Source organism: Copidosoma floridanum, unplaced genomic scaffold (assembly GCF_036245765.1).
Source record: "Copidosoma floridanum isolate Cflo_tuat_1 unplaced genomic scaffold, Cflo_Japanese_pri ptg000009l, whole genome shotgun sequence".
NCBI classification, from domain to species: Eukaryota; Metazoa; Arthropoda; class Insecta; order Hymenoptera; family Encyrtidae; genus Copidosoma; species Copidosoma floridanum.
This window is the reverse complement of record NW_028321886.1, coordinates 10,159,992-10,183,438: the sequence shown is the minus strand read 5'-3', so window position 1 is coordinate 10,183,438 and position 23,447 is coordinate 10,159,992. Positions and strand designations below refer to the sequence as shown.

The window sequence follows — 23,447 nt, the reverse complement described above, 5'->3', positions numbered from 1 at the left end:
TTGCTGATCGTTGATTCGAACGTCCGCGCGCGTACTTTTTCGTGCAGGTTGGCAACAACTGGGGGCAGTGTTGCCACCACGATGCCGTCACATTTTTTACTTTCTCTCGTGGTCGATAAAATATACAATTAATCGAGTGACGTTACAACCACTCGTTTCTATTAGATGTACTTATTTCTTTCAAAGTGTCTTTTTTTTCAGTATTTTTTTTTTTCCCCTACCTCGATGAATGCACAATACACGTGTGCTCTCGTTGATGCTTCCATCCGAGTATCTGACTTCGGCAGTGTCCAACCCCCAACGTCAATAACTATGAAAGTATACGCTCGGTGGAATTTAAACTTTTTTTTTTTTTTTTTTTTTTTTATGAAAAATTTTCCGATGCAAAATGAAAATTTGTTACTTTTTTACAATACAATTTGTTACTTATTGTAAATACTTATGTGTCTAACACTATGAAAAAACGATAATTATTTTATTCGTGCACGAATCAGTGATTCGTAATTTTAGCTCGATTTTACGCGTAGAGTGTCCATTACCCCGGACTGCAGCGTACTCACTTACCGACATGGAGTATACGCTATACACACACACACAACATACATGCACAAACATGCACACACGTAGGTGCAATGTGTATTGTTTTGACAGATAAAATCGGTGTTTACGTGCGAAAACGAAATTGATACAGAGACGCGAAAATAACAATGTGATAACCCATTACCACTGTAATAAACATCGCTTGGAGCTTGAAACGAGCAAACTCTGGGCTGCGCTCGTAAAATGTGACCGTATAAATTAACGCATATTATATTTTGGATGAGGTTATGTAAGGTCGAGCTCCACCGATGATGTAAAATAGTGCTGATAAATACGCTGATTTTTCTGATCTGAGTGAAATTTTAGTTCGGCTCTTATCATTCGGTATACTCCAGTAATTGACGTTAACGAGTTATGAATCTTTGCAAAGCAATGCGCCCTAGTGCTTATAGGTTTTAAATAAATCCATTCTCGTATCCATCACTTGCAACTTCACATTAACTTATTAAACACGTGATCCATAAATTACCTACTTGCAAAATATGCTGATATCTATTGAGTGCGAATGCGAATACGTGTTCACGGGGCTTTTTTTGGAAAGTGGCCCAGTGCCTCGTGGGGGCATGTTGACCACGCAACACACATACACCTACAGTATGCCTTATCTTATCCGTGGGATATTGAATTATTACTGAACACGGATAAGTACTCGGTTTTATAACTGAAAACGCCGGCAAAAAGACACGCCGAAGACCGGGCCAACTTTGTCGCAGTGTATAGGTATGTTTACCGGTTGCAGTACATAGTTTGTTTAAGTACTTGGTCACTGCTTGAAAAAAAGTCACAAAAACTCGCTATCCATACTTACCAAAGCAGTACACAAGTCCATCGGTTGTCGTCGAAAATGCTTCTGCTGCTGCTGACAAGTATCGTTCAGAGGATCAACGAGCGCTGGTTCAACGTGCAAAAGCGAACGAGCGAGGGCATCCAGTCTGCCAAAGATGCTGTCTTCCGCGGTGGCCTCGTTCTCGTCACCGGAGTCGTCATCATCTGGCTCTCGATATTCCTCTACACCGCTTTTTATTACGCCTACATGCCCAGCATGACCTACATCAGGCCGGTCAATCTTCAATTCAAGTAAGTATCATTAGTTGATTTTTTTCATTGTATGCTTTGTTATATTTTTGTAATTATCATCACCAATAAATTACATATGTCGAACTTGGACACCTACTTGTACTCGCTTGTAGTCCTTAGCCCCTGACGTTGAACTACTTTAAAGGTCGTGCGACAAAGACAAAGGTGTCTGCAGCTTTCCCTCGGCCTACGTGCAACTGACCAAGAAGCAGCAGTTGCTGATGGTCGGGCAGCCTTACAAAGTCCATTTGCAACTGGAAATGCCTGAGTCACCGGCTAACAGAGAGCTTGGTAATCATCCATCCAATTTTTTATTATAATGTCACATCTAGTCTTTTGTTTATTTATTTATTGGTCTGTACCTTTTATTCATCAGGCATGTTCATGGTCTGTGCTCAGCTACGCAGTCGCGATGGTGTGCTGGTTGAACACGCTTGCAGATCTGCCATGCTGCACTATCGCAGTGCTCTGCTGCATACCTTGACCACTCTGACGTTTTCACCTATGATGATATTTGGTACTTTTGAGGAGAAACAAAGTGTCAATCTTGAACTCTTTGGAAACTTTGAAGAAGATCAGGTCGGTAGCATGGACTTGCCAAAATCGTATTGTTATTGTAGTTCATTTTTTATTTTAGGAATGAATTTAAACAAATTTCTTTCTTTTTTTTTCATCAGAGTCATCCAGTTACAATAATCTATGTGGAAATTCAGTCAAGACACATTGAATTTTATTCGGCCACAATTATTATAAATGCTCATTTGTTTGGCCTACGTTACTTGATGTTTCACTGGCCTATTCTGTCAGCATTGGTTGGCATTGGTACAAACTTGTTTTTCATAGTGTTCATGTTTATCCTATCCTATCTACACTTTTCTTCAGAGGATGAAAATACAGATGAAAGTTTTAATTATGAAAAAGGTGCAACGGAAGATGATGAGGATGATGAAGATCAAGAAGAAAAAGAAAAAGATGTAAGGACCAACGGTGGTGACAGTAAGTATGTGTATATAAATTACATAAGAGGGACCCCGCAAAAAAAATTTTTGGGTTCCTGAAGGGAAGTCAATTTTTTTTGTCAAACACACCTCTACAACTACTCTGTGTTTTTCCTGGCCCTAGGACTGACAAAAAAATTTTCGACACGCTATTCAAGTCTTGTGATACACTTTTTTTTAGTCATTTCACGTTTTTCAATGTACATTGCGCCAACCCCGGAAATAATTTTCAATTCCAGGGTAATAACCATTTTTTTTTATTCCTTTGCCTATTACTTCTTATTACTTTCATTATTAAAGCGCCATTTGTTGATTGACAGCCCCAATGTGTACGTATATATACGTGTGACATTTTTCAGTTTGTACAGATACTTCGTCCATGGAATATACATCAATGTTGGAAAACATTCCAGAAGCATTGAATGAGAGCGAGCCAACCTCTTCTTCTAGTCCAGTTTTGAGTAAATCCAGTTATATCGAGGATATTTCTTCTCTGCTGGAAGACTCGACTATAAAGGAACTTTTCGAATGACAATATTACTTTTTTAATGCATCCAGTTATGCATAATGCGAAAAGATGCCAAATATGTACATAGGAACTGAACGAGTACAATGTTTTTCTATACATTTTTTACATTCGTAACATTCATTGACCATTGTGGGCCACTAGAAGTAACAATTTATGTGATATCTATTTTTTCATGTATAATTATAAGGATATTGTTTTCTGTTGAGTTTTTGGAATTTTTTTTTCTTTATAATTGCAGTCAAGTTTGTATGATTAATAAAGTACTGTTTGATTTTACACGATTTTTGTTATTTTTTGAACTACAATGTCATGTTATGTAATAATCATTCCAAAAGTGGGAGAAACTCCCCTCTTGTTCACGTCCATCTCACCAGCGACTTTATATACTTTTTTTCTGTAAAATTTGTGTTAAATTAAAAAATATCCCATTAACATTAAAATAACGTTTTTCGCGCTTTTCTAAAAAATCAGACAAAGTCCTAGATTCTATTGTTAAACAGTAAAATACTTAGTTTTGAGTTTTTCTGTGGATGAAAGTTGTGTTGAATTTACTCAACTCGGCAACAGTGGTGCTATCAACAGTGCCCTTACAAAGAAAAGTGGTGGTGCATGCGTACCTATAATTTTATATACCGATGGTTCAATAGCTATATATCATGTACGAGTGAACAAGGAGAAAAGAGAGAGAAAGGAAAGAGGAGGTTGAAGGCAGAGATACCCGTATTAAAAACTCACTTTTCCGTTCAGGCTCGTTGTATGAGTGTTCCATTGCTTGTACCTAACTCTGTATTTGTAAGTATATCTATATACATGATAAATGCCCGTACGCTGCATCGACTCATATAATTTATATATATGTACAGCTTTTCTTCTGTACTTTTATCTAATAGGCATAAAAAGGAACGAAGTACATGTGTGTTTTTTCAATATTTTTTTTTTTTTTTTTTTTTTTTTTTTTTTTTTTTTTTTTAATCCTGCACGCAGTAAAATCTAATTATCCTGCAAGCGGTACTTTTAACAGGATCAATAAAACTAGAACCCAAACGAGAACGTTTTCTTCTAAACTCGGACATTTAAAAAAAAAAAAAAAATCTTTATGAGTAACCAGTATAGTTGAAAAAAAATTAAGGAAAAAGTTTTGCCGCTTATAAAACTTTTTCGTGTAAAATATCGTGTTGTAATGAAGTAAACATAATTTTTGACCCTATAATACATCATCCTATAGGTAAAGCCTTGCCGGTGAAGCGCATATATACAATGTTTGTCTCTGATTTATTCGCTTCCGAAAGATTATATTTTATTGTAGCGATTTGAATTCAGCAGTGGCCCGTTACATCTATAAATCCATAAACCCTGTAGCGATTAAAGGTAGCGCCGATGGCAGAAATCGAAAATGTAAATTCGATCGCTCTAGCGGGGAAAAAATGGCGTACATTATAAATATACCATACACGTTGTTTTTTATGGGCAGTACAAGAGTATAGTGTAGGAGCAGCAGGCAATCGTGTGCGCGTCAAGGCTGTCCTTGTTCCCCTCGTATCCTCCTCTCTCGGGCTACTGCTACTCCCCTCATCGAAATCCCTCGTTACCCGAGATTCGGACAGGTGTTCCTCTCGAGATTTCTCTTGCCCCCTCTGATGCCTCGCCCGCCTCGCACTCGATACTCTTTTTTTCCTTTCTCTTCGCTCCCTCGTTCTTCCCACCTGACCGGCTTCTCGGGGCTCGGCACGTATAGGCTTCCCCCCCCCCCCCGTATTGGGTGGGTTTACCCAATATTTATAAGGTATACTCACGTCCTCCCGTACGCGATGTTTATCTTCACGAACTGCACGTGTGAAACAATTAACATACAATAAGCGGAGGACACCTCTCGCTCGCTCGCTCGCTCGATCTCTTGGACACATTATACATATAAGTATACAGTATTAACAGTAGTAGCAGAGATTCCTTCCTAGTCACACCTACTGTTTGTTGTCGATGCTTGTACGTTGCTCGTTTTTTTTTTTTTTTTTTTTTTTTTTTCACGTGAGGTACGCACACATGTTTTTTTATGGTTTATCTGCCAATGCTATTGCATATGACCATTAATAATCGCTGTTTTTGTTTACAAATATACTTATTTATTCATACATATTGTACCCACATAGCACAATTGCCAGAGAAAACGGACTTGGTTTAAAATATATTACTATACACACACTACTGTTATTGCATATTTTACTGCCAGTGGCCTCATTAAACGTAATCCTATGAAGCTGAGTGCATGATTACTGCAGATTTTTCTCATTATGTACTGATACATTTACCAAAAAAAAAACCTTTTTTTTTATTAGAAAAAGAGAGTGCCATTTACGTATCTGTGATCATATTTGAACAAACGACTAAAGTCTCATTGACTTGGGATTTAATTTCCACAGTTTTCGTAAATTTAATGCCGTCCAAGTGGTATCTTACGGATGAATGTTTAATTTCACTTATGCTTGACGATAAAACTGAGCACATCGAGTATACCCTTAAATTTCAAGCGCACGTAAAAATTCAGGTAAATAAGCAGAAGCAAGGAATCCAAGTGGCGAGGTAAGCGCATTTTTCGACGAGATATTCGATCTTCTAAAAGACGTGGGACAAAAAAAAACCGAGAATACAGAAGGCCGGCAGCATCGTTGACTTTTATATACGAGTGTTATCGGATCCCCGTCTGCAGCGCATAGCCAGACTTGAATCACGTCGATCGAACTTGTAGAGCTTCTCCGCTCTCTCTCGTCTTTTTTGTGTTGTGCTCTTCTTCTGCTTCGAAACCTGCTGCTACCACTGCTATTGGCCTCTCCTTTTTTCTTCGCTCTTTTTTTTTTTTTCTTCTTCTCTCTGTCTACTTAACCGGGAATTCGAAACTTTTGCCTCGTAGGTATGCAAATGTAAAAGGCTCTGCTTTCGTTTGATTGCGAGAAGGATGAATTTTTAGTACATACCGATATATTAATTTCATGAAAGCTCAATTGTAAAACTTTGCTGTCGATGGATTGAGATCAATTAAGTAGTCATCGTATGAAATTATGCAACGTTGAATAATATTGATCATTAATACAGCATTTAACTAGTACTATAGGTGCTACTACTACTATACTATCTTATAATATAAAAAAGTCACACTTTAATAACTTTTACCTTAAAAGTTATATTATCAGTTTTTTTCTACAATACATGAATTTACTACTAATTAAAAAAAAAGTGTTAAGCTGTCGTATACAACTGTAGGAAATTATTGAAGGGAAAAAAACGAGCAGATCATTACACTTTTGTTAATTTTAATTTCCTGTCTCCAGTTATCAATTGTCGATCTGTAAGTAGATGAAACGTTTGGAATGGATAAACCACACTCAAGTAGATCTGTATTTTTTTTACACAGTGTGAATCAAAATCAATTTTTAAATGTCTTAAAATCAAAAATGAAGCATGACGAAAGGTACCGATCGTTTTGATAAAAAAAGCTGATAATTTCCACGCGTGACAACGATTACGGAGCCAATAAACGAAACGTTTCAGCGTGTCCCCCTTGGACCAACGGAATTTTCAAAAAATTATGCAACACATCCATACGGTTGTGCTTGATATTGAATTTCAAGCAGCCGATTCGAGGCGCCGATGCTCGGCCACACCTAGCGCTGGCGCGGATCATTCGACCGGGCAACTATTATCATATCGCGATGACGTACGACAGCAGGACGCGGTAATTTATCGAGCGACCACGCCACTACCAAATAATATCCCGTAACGGCCGAGAAAGTCTGTGCTACCGATGCTGATGTCTACGTGGCAGCGCCTGTCACAAGTCGCTCAATCCACGGTGCCTCGATCGACAAATTTAATTCACGCGTTACCGGTGCCCGAGGACACGTGTCCCGCGGATTCTTGAACAACGCCATTACGCAGTTGATGTGCCAGTGGAAGGGAACGGAGCGATGTACATGCCACTACATACTACGGATACCTACTTGATCGTTAGCTAGTGAATTCCTTATGCCCATCTTGAAGAAATCTTGTAAATATCCTAGGATTTCCTCAAGACGGACATTGAAAGGCTGTGTTTGCTGGGTATGCAGACTTTGATTTTTCTCTGGGCTAGGAAATGCGTGCAGCTTCCAATGGAAGGAAAAACCGTGCGTGCGTGCACCGTTGCGCTGCGATTTAAAAAAAACGTTCAGGTATAAACATGTACCTAATAACCGCGAGGTCTCGATATCCATTTCATGAGATTTTCGCTCGAGGAGACGTGATATGCTTGTGTTTATCCAAGTCCACACAGTTTTTTTTTTTTTTTTTTTTTTATATACTTGTGTTACCACGATGCCTCGTATAAAATTGTATATAGAAGCGCCAAGCGACATATGAATGATAGATACACAAAAGTAGTACGGAATAAATGCTTGTACTCATTTCTTTGAGTATTTTCGTTATTTACAATATTATTGGTATTAATGCCATTGCCGTTGTTGCATTTGTTGTTATTATATAACGTGTCGATTCAAAACGGCTACCATTATAAAATCTATATATTGGACTCTACTGGTTTTTATCAATTCATCACGATTGATTAGTTGTGATTATGGTTACCACATTTTACGCTTGTTATCAATAACCCAAGCTAATGACAAAATGTGATTTTTTTTTTTTTTTTTTTTTTTTTTTCAAAGTACAGCGCGTTCTGTAAGTGCATTTTCAAAGGATATAAAGGTAGAAAAGTAGAAAAGTGGATAACAGGAGCGATCGGCAGCGAAAGTTCGCTCTCGGGAGGTATATAGGACTCCACGACTTTTTCCACATCCAGCCGGAAATTCGTAACTCGATTGCTCGACAATGCTGACTGAATATGATGATTCATGCTCGAGAAAGGCACACTTTGAATTCAAAGGGCGTTTATAAAACAATTAATATTTTCACGACACTCGAGACTTTTGCGATCATTATTAACACATAATTATACTCGCGTACTTTCGGTATATTAGTATAAAACTACTGAAAATATAGGTATATGAATATAAATGATTATTTATATAATATACGTGCAAAAATAATTGGTATGGAGTAAATAACTCCTCGTAGGACACGAGAGTTGATACAATCGCACGTTGGCGATAAATTAGCGCCGTAGCGCATTGACTGAGCGCAAATACGCGTTACATTTATCGTGATGAATCTGCACGTAGACATACGTATATATACCCAAATTGTATCAGTTTTACTTGAACAGTGCCATTTTCACGCATTTATTTAGTATCGAGCCCAACAGCGTAATTCATGCTCGAGCGAAGGGCCGGACAATAAAGTCAACATATGTATTACCACGCCGTACTGCATGGCATTGATAAACGTTGGAGATTCAAACGATTGCATATTTGAAAGCATTGAAAATAACAAACAAAAAAGTTATTACTTTTGTAGCATAAGACTGATGGATGTACAGAAGACCAGTTGTTCACAAGTACAAGAAGAAGCAGAGCTTCGTGAATTTTCAATTTGTTGAGATTGCGATTGTCGAGCACATAAATACAGACGTGCCTCCACCTAATAAACGTAAGCTGCTTACTTTTGGGCATGGACTCGTACATACATATATAGTCACAACCCGTGCAGTGTCCTAACGAACTTGAATTCAAAGCCCTCTCCGTGGGAGTACCGTATAGAGCGCAGTTGATAGCTTGTAATTTCGAAGCGAAGTAAGCCCCATGACGGCGTGGTATCGTTTTGTCCACGTCGAGCTGATAATTTATTCGGTACGGCGAACTGTTCCCTCAAATGATAAAACCCTTGCCGCGTTACTTTTGAAAGAAACGAACTCAAGTAAACCACTCGGTAGGTGTGCGGGGAAAGGCCTCCGAATGGGTAGACAAATCATCATCCTCCACTGGGCTCTTTTGTCTCTTTTATTGCTCATATTTGTGTTGAAAAGGCCGAGCAAAAAGTCAAACGGAGGCAAGCGACGATGAAACACAGCTCCTCCCTCGTGTACATGACGACTTTGGAGCAACCGGCCGGCATTGATCGGAGAGTCGCTGCTACTCTCGCGGAGCCAGAATTTTCACTGCCCGCCGGACAATGGAATTGTTACTTTGAAAGCACTCTCGGTCTAATTGCATTCTCAATGGGAATGCAATAAATAATGAAACGTTTCACAACGCCTCCCACCCTCTCTCTCTCTTTATGTCGTGTCGCCAGGGACAAACAAAAAGAGACTCTGCCAGAAATGAGGGGACGAAGCGGCTGCAAAATATCAGAGACAAGTTGGATACTTTTTTTTCGTTCCAAAATGTAGATACGCCCGAATTGGTCTCCATACTTGAGCGCGACGCGAGATCGTCTCGGGGGTGTAGGCGTCCATTCCCCGATACCTTCGACATGTACAGCGAGAGTCGAGAACTTGCCAAATGATTCGAGGAGCTTTTTTCTCGGTAGGTGATGGTAACTTAACAGTTATCGAAAGAAAAATCGTTACATGTGTGAAGCGAGTGCAGGTCAGCTTTTGTGGGCCATCCGGTGTAATTTCACCGCCGATGCGCCTTCGATGGTTAGGTTGCGATGATACTTATACAATGAGGACGGCGGCCTGCAGATTGCGCGCAACAATGAGATTTTTTTTTTCTTCTCTGGACAACGGGACACGAGTCTCGATACTTTCATGTATGCGTTTGTCTTGTGCACAATATGTGCGAGCACACGTGTGCCGTACGTGTTCGGGCGTGGGACTGTTTTCCCAAAATTTAATCGAAACGAGTTCCAAACTATTTTGGCGCTTCTTTTCTCATTTCGGCCTCCGAGTACGCCAGAGCTGGAATCTTCGGTCCTTCCGTGCCAAGGAAAATTCATTTCGGAAGTTTTTCACTTTAACCCCGTCCAACCTCATCTCTGTGCGTGTACACTTATTTTTGTTTGTCCATGAGTTTACTGCCGCGCTCCACACGTTTACCCTAAAAATGCGACCGCATTCGTGACATAGTCGAGGCTATACCGTTAAAAAATCAAAGATCAGATTTTGTTTATAAAACATTTGGACTCGTTTTATTGGTTTTATACAAATTTACATTCACCTTAATGTGCAGATCGTTGAGATCATTTTTGTTTTTGTTTTTTTCCAAGGCAGAATTTTCATCGCATCCCTAACATTTTTAGCTGCTGTTACTTTACTAGTTTTTATACATTGGTTTTTCAAGATCTCAATCATCAACAAATATATATGATACAATTTATACGTCAAACTGACGCGTGAAAAAGAACGATACATGAATTGATATACGTGCGACTACCAATGAGGGGAGGAGCAATAGATATCTGGTGAATTGCTCCACAGCATAATCGCCAGGCATAAAATATTGCTATGCAATGGACGAGCGCTAAAACAAAACAGCCGTGAGACACCCTTTTTTTCATCCACCGTCCGCACTACCGCTCGGCTATCATCGTCTTTCTTAGTCGCGTCCGACTGTTTTTTTTTTTTTTTTTTCAAAAAAAGGAAGACTAAGCTAGCCTTGGCCCTTTGCTTTACAATTGTCGTCGTCTATCCTCTTACACTGATGTTTTGTGCAACGACGTGGTCCTGAATCGCACTAATGGAGATGCTCGGAGAGAAATGCGAAGAATAGGGTAAAAGAGGAACAATGACAAATCCTCTTTGCGGTGGCTTGCTGGTGAAAAAAAAAAAAAAAAGAAAAACAACAACAGGATGAGGGTCTCGTGGAAAGGAGATTTCGTGCTTGTTGTTGTACCATTTTATTCCAAGGATAAACATAAATAAATGAATAAAAAAATATTTTTTCAAACAATGCCGGGAACGAGTAACATTAGTTTTTTCAACCACAAGAGCTGGCGTTCAATTCACGGATGATGTGTACCAACGATTAAAATTCGTTTTATGTATTAAAATGAAAAGCTTTTTGACAAAGCACACTATATATATTTACGCTTTGAATATACCTGTTGTTAAATGTCAAAAATTTGCCGCAGCGTATAACCATCAAAAAGCTGAATTACGCATTTATTTGGCCGTTAATGGGTGCGCGATGCGAAGTACACGCTAATCAAAGTAATTGGCTGAAAATTTGTTTGCATAATCATTTCGAGATCACCATGAATTTTTTTTTTTCTTTTTTTTTCAGCTTTAAAATTTCGATGTCGTTGAGTTAAACAAACCGTACAATTGTTAAATAAAAAAAACGTGATCTCTTTCATTGCAAATTTATATGCGTGATACTTGAATTTGAAGATGTTTGAAGTAGAGTCGTACAATATATTAGTCAGGTATCAAAATTCAGAAGAGTTATTTCGAGTGTAAAATATCAATAAACGCTTGAGATACCATACCAACAGTCGTTGAAGTTTGTTGTTTTAAAAATAATTTTTATTGCCAAATGTGCGAATATTTCAATCTCGATGGATTTCGAGTTAAAGGGTGGCCCGAAGCGAAGCACGATCAAACCGATGAAATACTCGTTTAGACGGAAAGGAGGAGAAAGAAGGGCGCGAAAATTCGCTCTTTCCTCGCTTTTTCGACAAAAATATTCTCACCGCGCGAGTGATTAGGGGTGGCGAGTGCAAAAACATTCCCGGACATCGGGACTTGGTTATTTTCGCAAAAGTTCGACGGCACGCTCACCCGCGGTACAAATACATAGGTATAGGTATTATATATGACGCCACCTGCACGCGTGTGCCGATGAGAGATCTCGAAAAAGCTCGAAGCCGTAAGTAGATGGCGCGGTCGAGCTCTCGAGGAGCAGTAGCCGGCTCTTCGGGATTTTCAAGCACGAGGGCAAACAAAGCCGATGCTCCGCTCTTGCATTCCGAATCGCGAGATTGGAAAGTAACTTGGCACACACGGAGAGATGGAAGACAGAAAAGGTAGACTAGGGGTGGGTGGAGTGCGCAAACAGCCGCACAGAGGAAAGAAACAAACGGAGGTGGTCTTTGCTTTCTCTCCTTCGCTCGCGAATAATCGAGTGCTCCAAGAGCAGCTAGGGCGGAATTGGCCTTTGGCCACTAATTACGACTCTTCTTCATTTCTCGACACACACACACACGGACTGAGGGCGAGAGAGAATTGGTCGATGCCACTCTGTGAGCGCGTTTCTTCTCTCTCCCTCGTACACACACGAATACACGCTCGTTGCGTCCCTCGAAAGTGCGCGATTTATGGCCGATCGCTTCTCAGATCGAGACTCTCTCTCTCTGCGGCTACATAATGTATTATGCTTGGGGAAATCGGCATATCATATGTGCGTGCGTTACAGAAAATACACGTGTGGCAGGTTGGACGCGAGTGGCGCAGTGTGCCGGAATCGCGACAGCCGAGAATTTAATGGACTTGCCGGACGTCGATGGCTCGGCCGTCCGATGATGATGATGATGTATCGCGTGCGATTCCCTCGCTGTCTGTCGTCGCGCGTATCTAATATGGATTTTTTTTTTCCCCCCATGTCCCTCTTTATTCTAGTATATAGTTTCTGTTGCACGACTCTTTTTCATTTTGATCAAGTTATTTTTCCTTTCTGCCAAACGCACGAGCCGTACAATTTTTATAGGTACCTGCAAAACGAATATATCTCGCGTGGAATCGCATACGTACAAAGCGAGCATAACGATTGTGTTAAATATTCATCGAAAGCGCCGAGCGCCGATTGATGAAAAAACTTGATCTACCGCCGCACAGTGGGCGCGTGTGTGTATATACGCGATACGCGCGCTTGACGTACAACGAATATCTCAATACCTGAGTTCGCGCTCGCTAGGTGGGACTAGTGTGCCTTCATTGTCATGCACGGCATGGGACCCAAGTATATAATACACATTGTATATGTGTATATACATTTCACCGAGTCTGTACTTATATACTTGCCAAGTATATAGGTAATAATGTATTCAAAACGAATCCGTTTCGTTTAATAATGGTAATACTTGTAATATCCGACTATCTTGAATCTTTTTTTTTTTTTTTTTTTTTTTTCAGTACTCCAATAGGTGAAATCAAGTAGAAATGTTATCAATTCTACAATCGATACAATTAATAGCTGCAAGAGAATTCACGACAATACCTGTTAAACGACCGATCTAATTGATCTCGCTGCGAGAGTTTTGCTATCGTTGTTTTTGTTGGTACTCCTTTCACTTCGGTCGACTGCACTGGTGGGAATTCATCTCGATCTGCTGTTATTGGTTTTTTTCTTTTTTTTGTTTTCAACTCGCTCATCTGGTTGTCTCTGTCCGTACGGCGACATCAGCAGAATCAAACAAATATACAATTTCGAGCCCAGTGCAGTGACACTCGAGCTGTTTTTTTTTTTTTTTTTTTTTTTTTTTTGCTCTGTCCATCAAATGCATGCGGTTAAAGGCGTACGGAGAAAAAGAGATCATCGATATTCGGAAATCCCCGACTCGCTTGTAGGTATATACACGAACGTTTGACAACTGCGGCTTTCAACATATACATTATAGTTTTGACTTTTCAAAGTTAAAGGATATGGAGTCGATACATCGTATCCCCCTACGTTTTATGGATAATGTATAAATACACATATGCGCGTCCATATGATTGAGTGACGGAACAGTGATTAGTGATAAGTACATCGTAGTGGCGTATACGAGAGGAGTAATAATACGTACGCACAAGTACTGTATAAAGTGAGTAACAACATTTGCCTATATACAATACGATTGTTTTCCTACATCTCCGAGTTTACGATTATACAGATGTGACTATACATCCATCAAAGTGTAGGGTACACCTTTCCATCCGAAGGAGAAAAAAAAGGAAAAAAAAGAAAATACGAGGAATCAGAGTCCAAACACGAGTTTCTCTCTCTTTTCTGCTCTCGAATCGTCTCGATCTCGAGGATCCATCTGCGTATGTAGGCATGCAGCCGCAGAGAAGGGGGTGTGAGCGCAGGTGTTCGCCGAGTCTATATAGGCGAGAACTTGGTTGCACGAGAGAGAGGCTGGACGGACCGGTTCCTCCGGGAGGCTCTCTCTTTCTCTCTGCTCGTGGGTAACCATATGTGTGTATACACTGCACGCACACACGTGGCTCCTTCGCTACTTAAGCGACTCGTAAATCCGCCGCGTCTCCCTCGTTTACGACGAGATCAGCGCCCATGCGGTATCTTTCTCTCCACGCGCGCTCTGGGAAGCTCGACCGCCGCTGCAGCCCCAAGAAAGGAGCAAAACAAGAGCGATCGGCGAGCCACACGACAGGTGCCAGTGGCGTACGCTCGACCGGGGAGTGTACATAAATGTATCCCACCACCGTGTGTGTACCCGCACTCTCTTTCTCTCTCTCTCACTGCAGCCAGTATAATGACCGCCGATATATTTATAGAACGCCAAGACGAAATTCTCTCTGATCTCTCGTCGTCTCGATCTCTGCACCATCGTGTGCTCCGCGTATTATTATACGTGTACAAATACATACTCATAAGCCAAATGCGTGCGAGTCTCTTTTTTGTCTCTCATTGTGTACTCCTCCCCGCTTGCTTTCGTCGGTGCTCCTGCCTTTCTCGCTCGACTCGACCTCGTTCCTTTTTCTTCTCCTTCGTCATATTTTTTTTAAACTTTGTTTTTATTTTTCCAAAGCGTCGCTCGCACCAGGCAAAAGATCCAGTCTGGAATATATATACAATCTGACGGGCGGTGGCGCACAATACGAAAAACCTATATTATATACACACACGTACAGCTCCGCACGCGAGTCCGTATTACTTTTTCCGGAACAAAAATAGTAAAAAGCGCGCAATCTTAGCTTACTATTATTTTCGCGGGGAAAACCTTTTCAAGATTTTCCGCTGCTGATGCACTTTGCTGCCGTATAACGTGTTGTTCTGGGATTTTCACCTGTCGTTGTTGTTGTTGTTGTTTTCCCCAGCGCACGCGTTTCATCCGAGATTGCTCTGGGATTTCTTTGAAGTTGCGCTGCGCCGAACAAGTTTCCGCGGGGCGCTCGGCTGCTCGGAAGATCAGGATGACTTTTGGTACCCGCATAAGCGAATATCGATGCCGAATTTGACAATTCCCACGCAAACCTCGCCCCTTCGGTTAATCACGTGGGTTTCGATGCTAAAAAACCATCCGCGCGACTTTTCATGATATATCTTCATTTTGCCATCGGCATTACTTTGATCGGTAGTACTTTCCGGTTCACAAGAGCCGAATTTACCCAGCGCGTAATATGATGGTTTATCAACCGCGGCCCCGGCCAAGCTCAATATGACTTGATTATAATATGATATGAACCCCCCTCCGATCTTGCCTAAAAATCGACTCGCATTTCAAATGAGGGTACATAAAATTTCTGAAATCATATTTCCCTTCTTATCAGATTCTTGCTCTCTTCTTCTCCATTTCCTTTGCCCTATTTTTTGCCACCTAAGAGGGAGAGATCCAGCACAAGTATAGAAAAAGCGAGAGGGAAAAAAGAGAGGAAGGGGTGAGTCGAAATCGTCGGTTCTTTGTCGCACGGTTGACGCCGGCGACCGGGAAAACGATATTTTCATGCTCCGCTGATCAGAAGAAAGAGATGCATTATTGGCCACGCTTCGGTGCTCCATCTCATATCCAGATACATCTATACCCCGGGAAATCCAATTTACCTTTGGATTTCTGTCTACGACAATGACGACGGCCACGCCAACTTCGGGCACACTCGAGGTCGTGTTGTCTCCCTCTGGCTTCCGCGCATGTAAATTTTTCCAACCACTCGCGAATTGAAAATTTGATGAAACACACACGAGCTTCCGCCTTATACTCATGTGAACACTTGACGATTTTTGACGATATAACATTTTCAAACCAAGTCTACTATTTGGTTGATAACGCGAGATGTGACAACACAAAAAACGTATCTTCTCTGCAGTCGTGAACGCGATCACACGCATCTATAGTCACGTGTATAGACACACCAACATAGTTTACTTTCCACAACTACCTCGATACTGCTATTTTTCTTGTTCATTTAGACATATACCTATAACTTACTCAAAATTAACCAATAGGACACAATTAAGTATTGAGTTTGTAGGAAATATAATAAATGATCATGTCTTTAAACTTACGGTAAGAGCCGATGCCGAATAATGATGCATAAATTATACGTATACATTTCTCTCTTTCAGACGAAACGGATGATTCAGTCATGTTCCAAGCTGGTAAAGATACCTAAAAAACGTTGCAATTGGCTACTTCGACATTGTAATTGAAAAAAGGTACTGAACATTCGTATGTAACTAACTCTATATTATATCTTAAAAACTCTGTTTACACCCAATAACCCATAAGTATAATATATTACATTGTTGTATTGATGCATGATGATGATGACATATACGTCTAGTGTTATGTATTACGCTGTGAAAATAACATAATGTCACTCGGGTGCTCATTTTGGCATTTGACTTTACGTGTAAATTAAAGTACCGGAGCAGGACTCGAGTGATTTAGTGAACGGAAAAGAAATCTCGCAATTTGTCCCTTCCAGGTTTAGCAAAAAACTTTATTAAGCTCAGTATTGGTGAGTGAATATTTTTTTTAACACACGAGTGTTTTGATTTTAAACTTCAAAGTGTTTACAGTATGTGACTTGAACGTTCAGTTGCTAAGCACTTGAATCGAGAGTATAAGGTTATTATACGATGGTATGGAAATACGAGGTTACGATACGAAAAGATCAATGCAATAAGGAAAGAGCTACGATTGATGTATTGAAAGGATTTTTTTGTAAATGGCAAGTCACGTGCTTACAGATAATATCGATTATTAGAAGAAATTCTTGACCTGGAATTTTGTCCTGGTTATAACTTGAGGAACGGAGAAACACAATCTCCAATAAGCAATTTGTGATGTAATTACAGTAAAATCAATGGCGTCAAAATAATGTCAGAAAATAAGTAGGCATCGTGATTATACGTACCCGCTGGGAGATTTTTCCGCGACAAATTGATACAAAAATTTTCGTTATTCTTCATTAGATTTGTGCCGAGTCTACCATTGAGCTTCGTAAAACTCAGCTGCTCATTACGCCGACCGGTCCAATTAAAAAACCTTACGCTCACTGTTACACGCAAAATCCTGATTCCTATCCCCGATCGCTAATCTTACAATTAGTAGCCGCGCTGAGTGTATATTTATATAAGGTACAATCAAACATCAGATGGCCGAGAGCTCGAGAAATTTACACGGAAAAAAACTCTCACACACACACAGCCACTCGCACACTCGCATGTCGTGCTTATTAACAAAAACATGAGGAACAAGTTTTTTGTAATACCTTTCAACGCTGACGTGGGTTATATGTACGCGTTGAAACCTTGGGGGGGGGGAGAAAGAGGCTCCCCTCCTTCCTCTGACTCCCTCGTTCTCGAGTGTTTTTTTTCCATCCTTCGAAATCTGCGGATATTATTCTGCCGCTCGGGCAACCCAGCTCGAACGAGCTTGTGAAAAAAATTAGTTTACCCGAGAATAACCATTACGCTAGTACAGGTGGATGTGTAAAAAAATACAGCAGCTCTCCTATTCAACGTTTTGACGAAAAAAAAAAAAAAAAAAAAAAAAAGGTCAAGAAAGACATTCCAAGTGCCGTTTCTCTTATTGCCGCACGAAACGTGAAATGGCACACCTACCGTATGTATAGGTTCGATTTCACGTCTCGTATTACCTATCTCTCAATCCACTCGGGGCATCGGACAAAACACACGAGTCGCGCGACCGCGTAATATTGTAATATGCAACATATACGCGTACCTATATAATTATCATTCACGGAGGTGAAATCCGATAGTTTTATTCGCCCGGTCGGTTGCTCTCGCGCGCGCCCGTCCACTTTTATGAATGTGATTGCGGTCCAGGCACCATCGGGATAGATGAGACGTCCAGAGAAAGAAAAGCGGACCGGAGCCGCCTCCGGGTATCTGTATTATATTGTACCCTCACGTGTGACGCTATGCGCTCTATGGGCTCGTATATGATTACGCCACTCGGCGGTGGTGGACCGCACTCGCTGGAGGCTCTAATGGTTTAGAAAGTCGCCTACTTATTCGCGTCTACTTTTACGCGTTTGACCGCTACCGTCGCCGTCGCGGTGTGTAATTAAAACCGATTAAAACAGATATACCGATATATATATATATATATATATGCACGAGGTGGGCGCAGCGATAACTATACAACACGTTATTATCATTATATACACAGTGGCCGCACATACCTATACCGTGACTATCCATATCGTACGTGTGCGTGCACTATTCAACCGAGCACATTTGTCTGGAAAAAAATACGTCCGTATCTATATACCTATCAATTTTTTATTTTTAAGAGCTGCCGTATGGGTTGGAAGCCCTACACTTAATTTCTACTCTTATTACACGTGACTGGAGATTATTAACTACTATCACTTTGGAATGTATAATTTTTCTGAATCTACATAGATAAGCCGGTATACCTGAACAAAAATTGATAGATGGAGAAAAAGAGATGACCATTAGGATTTATTAAGAATTTCCACTTTTCCACTCACACAGCGAATGCTCATTTTCGTAGTTCATATTGACCTACGTCCTACAAACACTTGGATTTTACTTACTAAATAAGGCAAAGAAGAAGATTTTGATTCAAATCGTTACTTCTCCATAGTTTTGCGAAAAAAAAAAAAAAAAAAAAAAAAAAAGAAAAAAAAACTGTTAAACATTGATGAAATGATTGTTGGTGATGGTATTATCAAATAAAATAACAATTGTACAGCTCCATTTCTGATGATTATTTCTCTCTGTCAACTTAATTTCGACTCAATAATTTAATAATTGGCAATAGTTCGTTCCCGTGGCCGTGTATAATATATTGTACAGTATAGTCAAGTCCCTCCTCGTAGTGATTGATTTGTAAAATACCGCGAGCGGGCAGTGTCCTGAACTGTATATATATGTATACGCACGTAATAACACCGCGCCGGTCATCTCGCTCTCATTATGTTGCGCACTTCGAAGAAAAATGAGCTAGAAGACTCGTGCCGACCAATCGAGAACATTATTACATTATAAATATATACATAGGTGCACGCATCCGCGCAGGTAGCAGATAGAATATGCCATGTATATATAATACACGTACGTATCGTATCGGATGGACCTGTATACCCATACCTTTACTTACCGCATTCCCGGATAAATACACCGCGAGCATCTCGTTTCGCAGAGACTCACCCCCCACCCCACACTTACCCGCACACGTACGCATGTATGTATATATATGTGGTTAGGCGGATACAAGGTATAGGTACCAACCAACTGGTCCTCAATGCGCTCTGCTGTCCGCTTTCCAGTTTTTCCACTACTATGTACCATACTTATAATACACGAGCACAGGAGCGCGTTTAAAATCTCCCAGACGATCGCTAATAGGGCCCACTTCTTTCCGATTGCTACGTATTACATATAATACATAGATATAATATAGGTACGAGCTTCGTTGCGTCCTTTTGTCCTTGTGTGTTACGTGATTCCTGGACATGCATGTGTGCGCGTTTAATGGCGACGGTAGTCGGTACGGACGATGAGGACACAGGAAGATTTAATGGGAAGGAGGTGTCGAGTGAATTTTTTGCCAACCTTTTTTTTTTTTTTTTTTTTGTTTTTTTATTTGCGAGCGGCAAAACACAAACGTCTTTATTTTCGCAAATGCACACGCAGTCATTGCACATAGACACGTGAATGCGCAGAAAAACATCGATTTGCGGGAAATGGTGCATTTCAAGCGAACGCAAGATATGATGGTACAGCTGCAATCCAGAGTAATTCAGGGATACTTAGTGGTTTACTGCTTCCAACTATCCTGGTCCACGTCAAATCGCGCTCATCGTGTCCTTGCAACGTTGGAAGCGTGCCTGCACCAGTAATAAAATCATCATAATATCTGTACCACCATATGGAAACGTTTGATTAATTTTTAAAAAAATTATAGCTTGGGTGTACTAAAGTTTTAATAGAATCTTGATACAAGAAATTTTCGATCGTCCGTCTCTCGCTAAATTAAGTGCTGTGCAAGTATAAGAGCTGCTGCAATCGTCGGCTAACTAATTTATTCCTGATCCCACAACTCTTTCTCTCTCTCTTTGCACTTCGTGAAATAATTATGAAAAATTATCTGTTACCGTCTTAACTCGGTAAAAATTTATGTTTAAAGTGCATTGCGAATTTTCTAAATGCGCGCTGTTCGGGTAAGGAATAAATTTTGTTCCAGTAAGGATGCACGCTAAAGTACAATAAAATACAATTATTTTTATCAGTTTCTTATTTCTGATCTCACCGAGTAGGTATACCTCAAAATTTTTATAAGAAGATGCATTTTTCATTAGAGTTAAGGTTCCCAAATAATAGTAAAAACACCCACAGTAAATTGACGCATGTATGGTTAATAATTTGCATTTTATATCGATTCAATATTACACTGTTTCGAGGATTCGTATTTTTATTATGATCACTTGAATGATGCTTACAATCATCAGAATCGACGATTGCCACTGTTGGTAAGAATCTTCTTGCAGTTAGATTGATAAAACGGCAGTATGTTTTATTAAAACAACAATTGGTACAAATACATTTGAAATAAGAAAAAAGGAATAAAAGCAAAAATATTTGTAAGATGTTTTTTGAGCATTAAAAAAGAACGGAATCGTATTTGCCTCTTCGTGGGCGAATCCGATCACGAGATCACGAGAGTAAAATTGGGAAGAGGATAGGTGCAGGGAAGAATAGCATCGGCTCACATTTTTTCATAAAAGCCGCATTTCGACGTCAAGACACGACAGACGAGGTCCTCATACACACAGTTATTCCGCGGCAATAGATGAAATCGAAAAAAATACCCTGAATTTGACGTAAGAAATGATTTAGCCTAAAATATATAGGTATGAAATTTATTTTTAACGTACAATATAATTTTGGACAAAACAGCAAGCGCCGCCCATCGACAGGCAATATTCGAGCTGTCATCGCCGTAAGTAGGTATATTTCAATGTCGACATCACACGCGCACATGCAGTAAGTTATACATGTATGGAATGCAGACTGAATTCGGTTGTAGGTAGTACGATCGAGATATACACGTGACTATTAGCTGTATATCTCATTTCGGCGCTTTCCGGCACACGATGTGTCAGCGCTGTTCCGAATAACCCCATCCCCAATAACCCTGATGGCACTAATCTTGCTCTATGCGTCGTACCCACTTTAGTGGGCGCATGCATCGACGCACATCGTTGATCAGATTCACCCTATCGCCTGCTGTTGCCACCAGTATGACATCTCGCGAATGGCTCGCAATTGTGGACACTCGCTCGCGGCTGCGCTGCTCACACCCCTGCACCTCCGCTCCTTATTTACCCCTCCCTCGGTCCCGCGCTCTACATGCACTGTACGCCCAATTTTCTCTCTCTTTTTTTTTTTTTTTTTTCCATAGTTGCGATTGTTCATAAAAGTGCGAGTGCACCGAAAAATTGTACCTGTGCCTTCTGCGCCACCGGCCTTTTTTCATTTCCTCCACACGATTTCGCTCTTTCTCGCTCTTCTTTCATTAGTCTCGTGAATTTGCTCGTACTGTGTCACACCCACCCGCGTTTCATTTCGTTTTATTTTATTCCCGCCCGGCATAAAAGGTGCTATGGATGGCTGTGCACCTCAATCCGGCGCTTGGGATTGAATGGCCCGTTCATCGATTCAGCCGAACTCGGACCCAATGTTGTGTACCGATCAGTAGATGGGGCTGAATTTGGTCAGACGTGAAAAAAAAAAAAAAAAAAAAAAAAGAAAAAAAAAAATCAATTGCCGTTGGAGCAAAGAAAAAGAAAAACAGGTGTTGAGATAAGCCGGGCCCGTTGAAAAGGTAGTCGCGCAAGAGAAAGAGCGTCGAAGAGACGCGCGGGGCAAAAATGAAATCTCTGGCGGATCGCGAGCCACCCACGCCGACGCAGGTAGATTAGGGCGGCGAAAGGCCACATACCTACTTGCAGCGAAGTCAGTCGAGGTAGGGTCTAACGCCGGCTCGATCGTATCTCCTAAATAAACGTTTGCTCGCGCGCGCGCGGAATCTTCCAGAGCGCACATGTTTGGCATGGCTATACATGCATGTGCAACACTGTATACTTGGGTACACGCGGATGTGTCGCTTCGAGCCAAGAAGTAGATAGAGAGAGACGAGGGACAGTAGCCGGCTGCAAAGTGGCGCACTCCGGTTAATAGGTATACTTATATTATACCTGAGTCGAGCTTTGCACAATTACACAATTTACACATTACACGACTACATTTGAATTTAATGCAATTTTCTTACGCTTATTTGTACTACGGTGGCTCCTTCGGAAAGTTATAGGACGACAAGCCGATTTGCCGATGAAAATAATAAGTCGATGGGATGCTGTCGCAAAGCATGTAAGCCGACTGCAACTCCGTATATCGTCGTAATATATATATTATACTCTTACTTTTCTTGTCATTTGTTGTTAATATATCTCAATTATTAATTTGTTTTTATCATCATCATGTATCATTATCGTGATGAGTTTCATACTCAGTTTTTCTGCCAAGTTTTTTTTTGCGACAAGAAGTAGGTACTTTGAACATCATCTCCCCACAAAGATATCACGTTGACAGGTATTAAGCTCAAACTCTTGTCCAAGACTGCGAGTTTCCCTTCGTAATATTCTGCCTTCTGTGGAGAGCCGCACTTATTGTTCATGTTAATACATTGTGTACAATTATGTAGCAGTAAATATGTCCACCCTTCTAATGTACGTGGAAACATGTGTACCTATAGTTAGGCGTGCTGCAATGCAATATTCAATTCAGTGCAGTCGTACAAAAAACTTTCCGCACCCTTAAGGGACTCGCTTATGGAGCTGCCTTATTACGCATCTATATTGTGTATGAATACATGAGTAGGTGCACGTATACCTGCGAGGACATAATAATAATAATAATAATGTATATACACTAGCAATAAAACGCAACGAAGGTAACGCTCGAATAAATCACAGAAGCGATTGCCACGCTAAAGTGCCCATGTAGAAATGACGTGTAGATAAACATTCCGCGTATAAAGCTCGGCTCTTAATATTGTGCAAACCAAAACGTGGGAGGTAGAGGCTTCAGTGAGACGAACAGAGGTGATAATGCAGCGACGGTAATATTAATTTATTTATTTATGGTAAAAATATGTGGAGC

General features: G+C 40.5%; 1 protein-coding gene across 1 annotated transcript; it reads left to right on the top strand.

Moving 5' to 3' along the window:
• Window positions 1-639: 639 nt before the first annotated feature.
• On the top strand, window positions 640-3,383 carry Seipin (lipid droplet biogenesis associated protein seipin). The gene is made up of 6 exons (XM_023389264.2): window positions 640-1,320; window positions 1,414-1,677; window positions 1,823-1,968; window positions 2,054-2,256; window positions 2,355-2,673; window positions 3,035-3,383. The coding sequence occupies exons 2-6, from the start codon at window positions 1,445-1,447 to the stop codon at window positions 3,205-3,207; spliced, it is 1,074 nt and encodes a 357-aa protein (XP_023245032.2). The 5' UTR covers window positions 640-1,320; window positions 1,414-1,444; the 3' UTR covers window positions 3,208-3,383.
• Window positions 3,384-23,447: the final 20,064 nt, after the last annotated feature.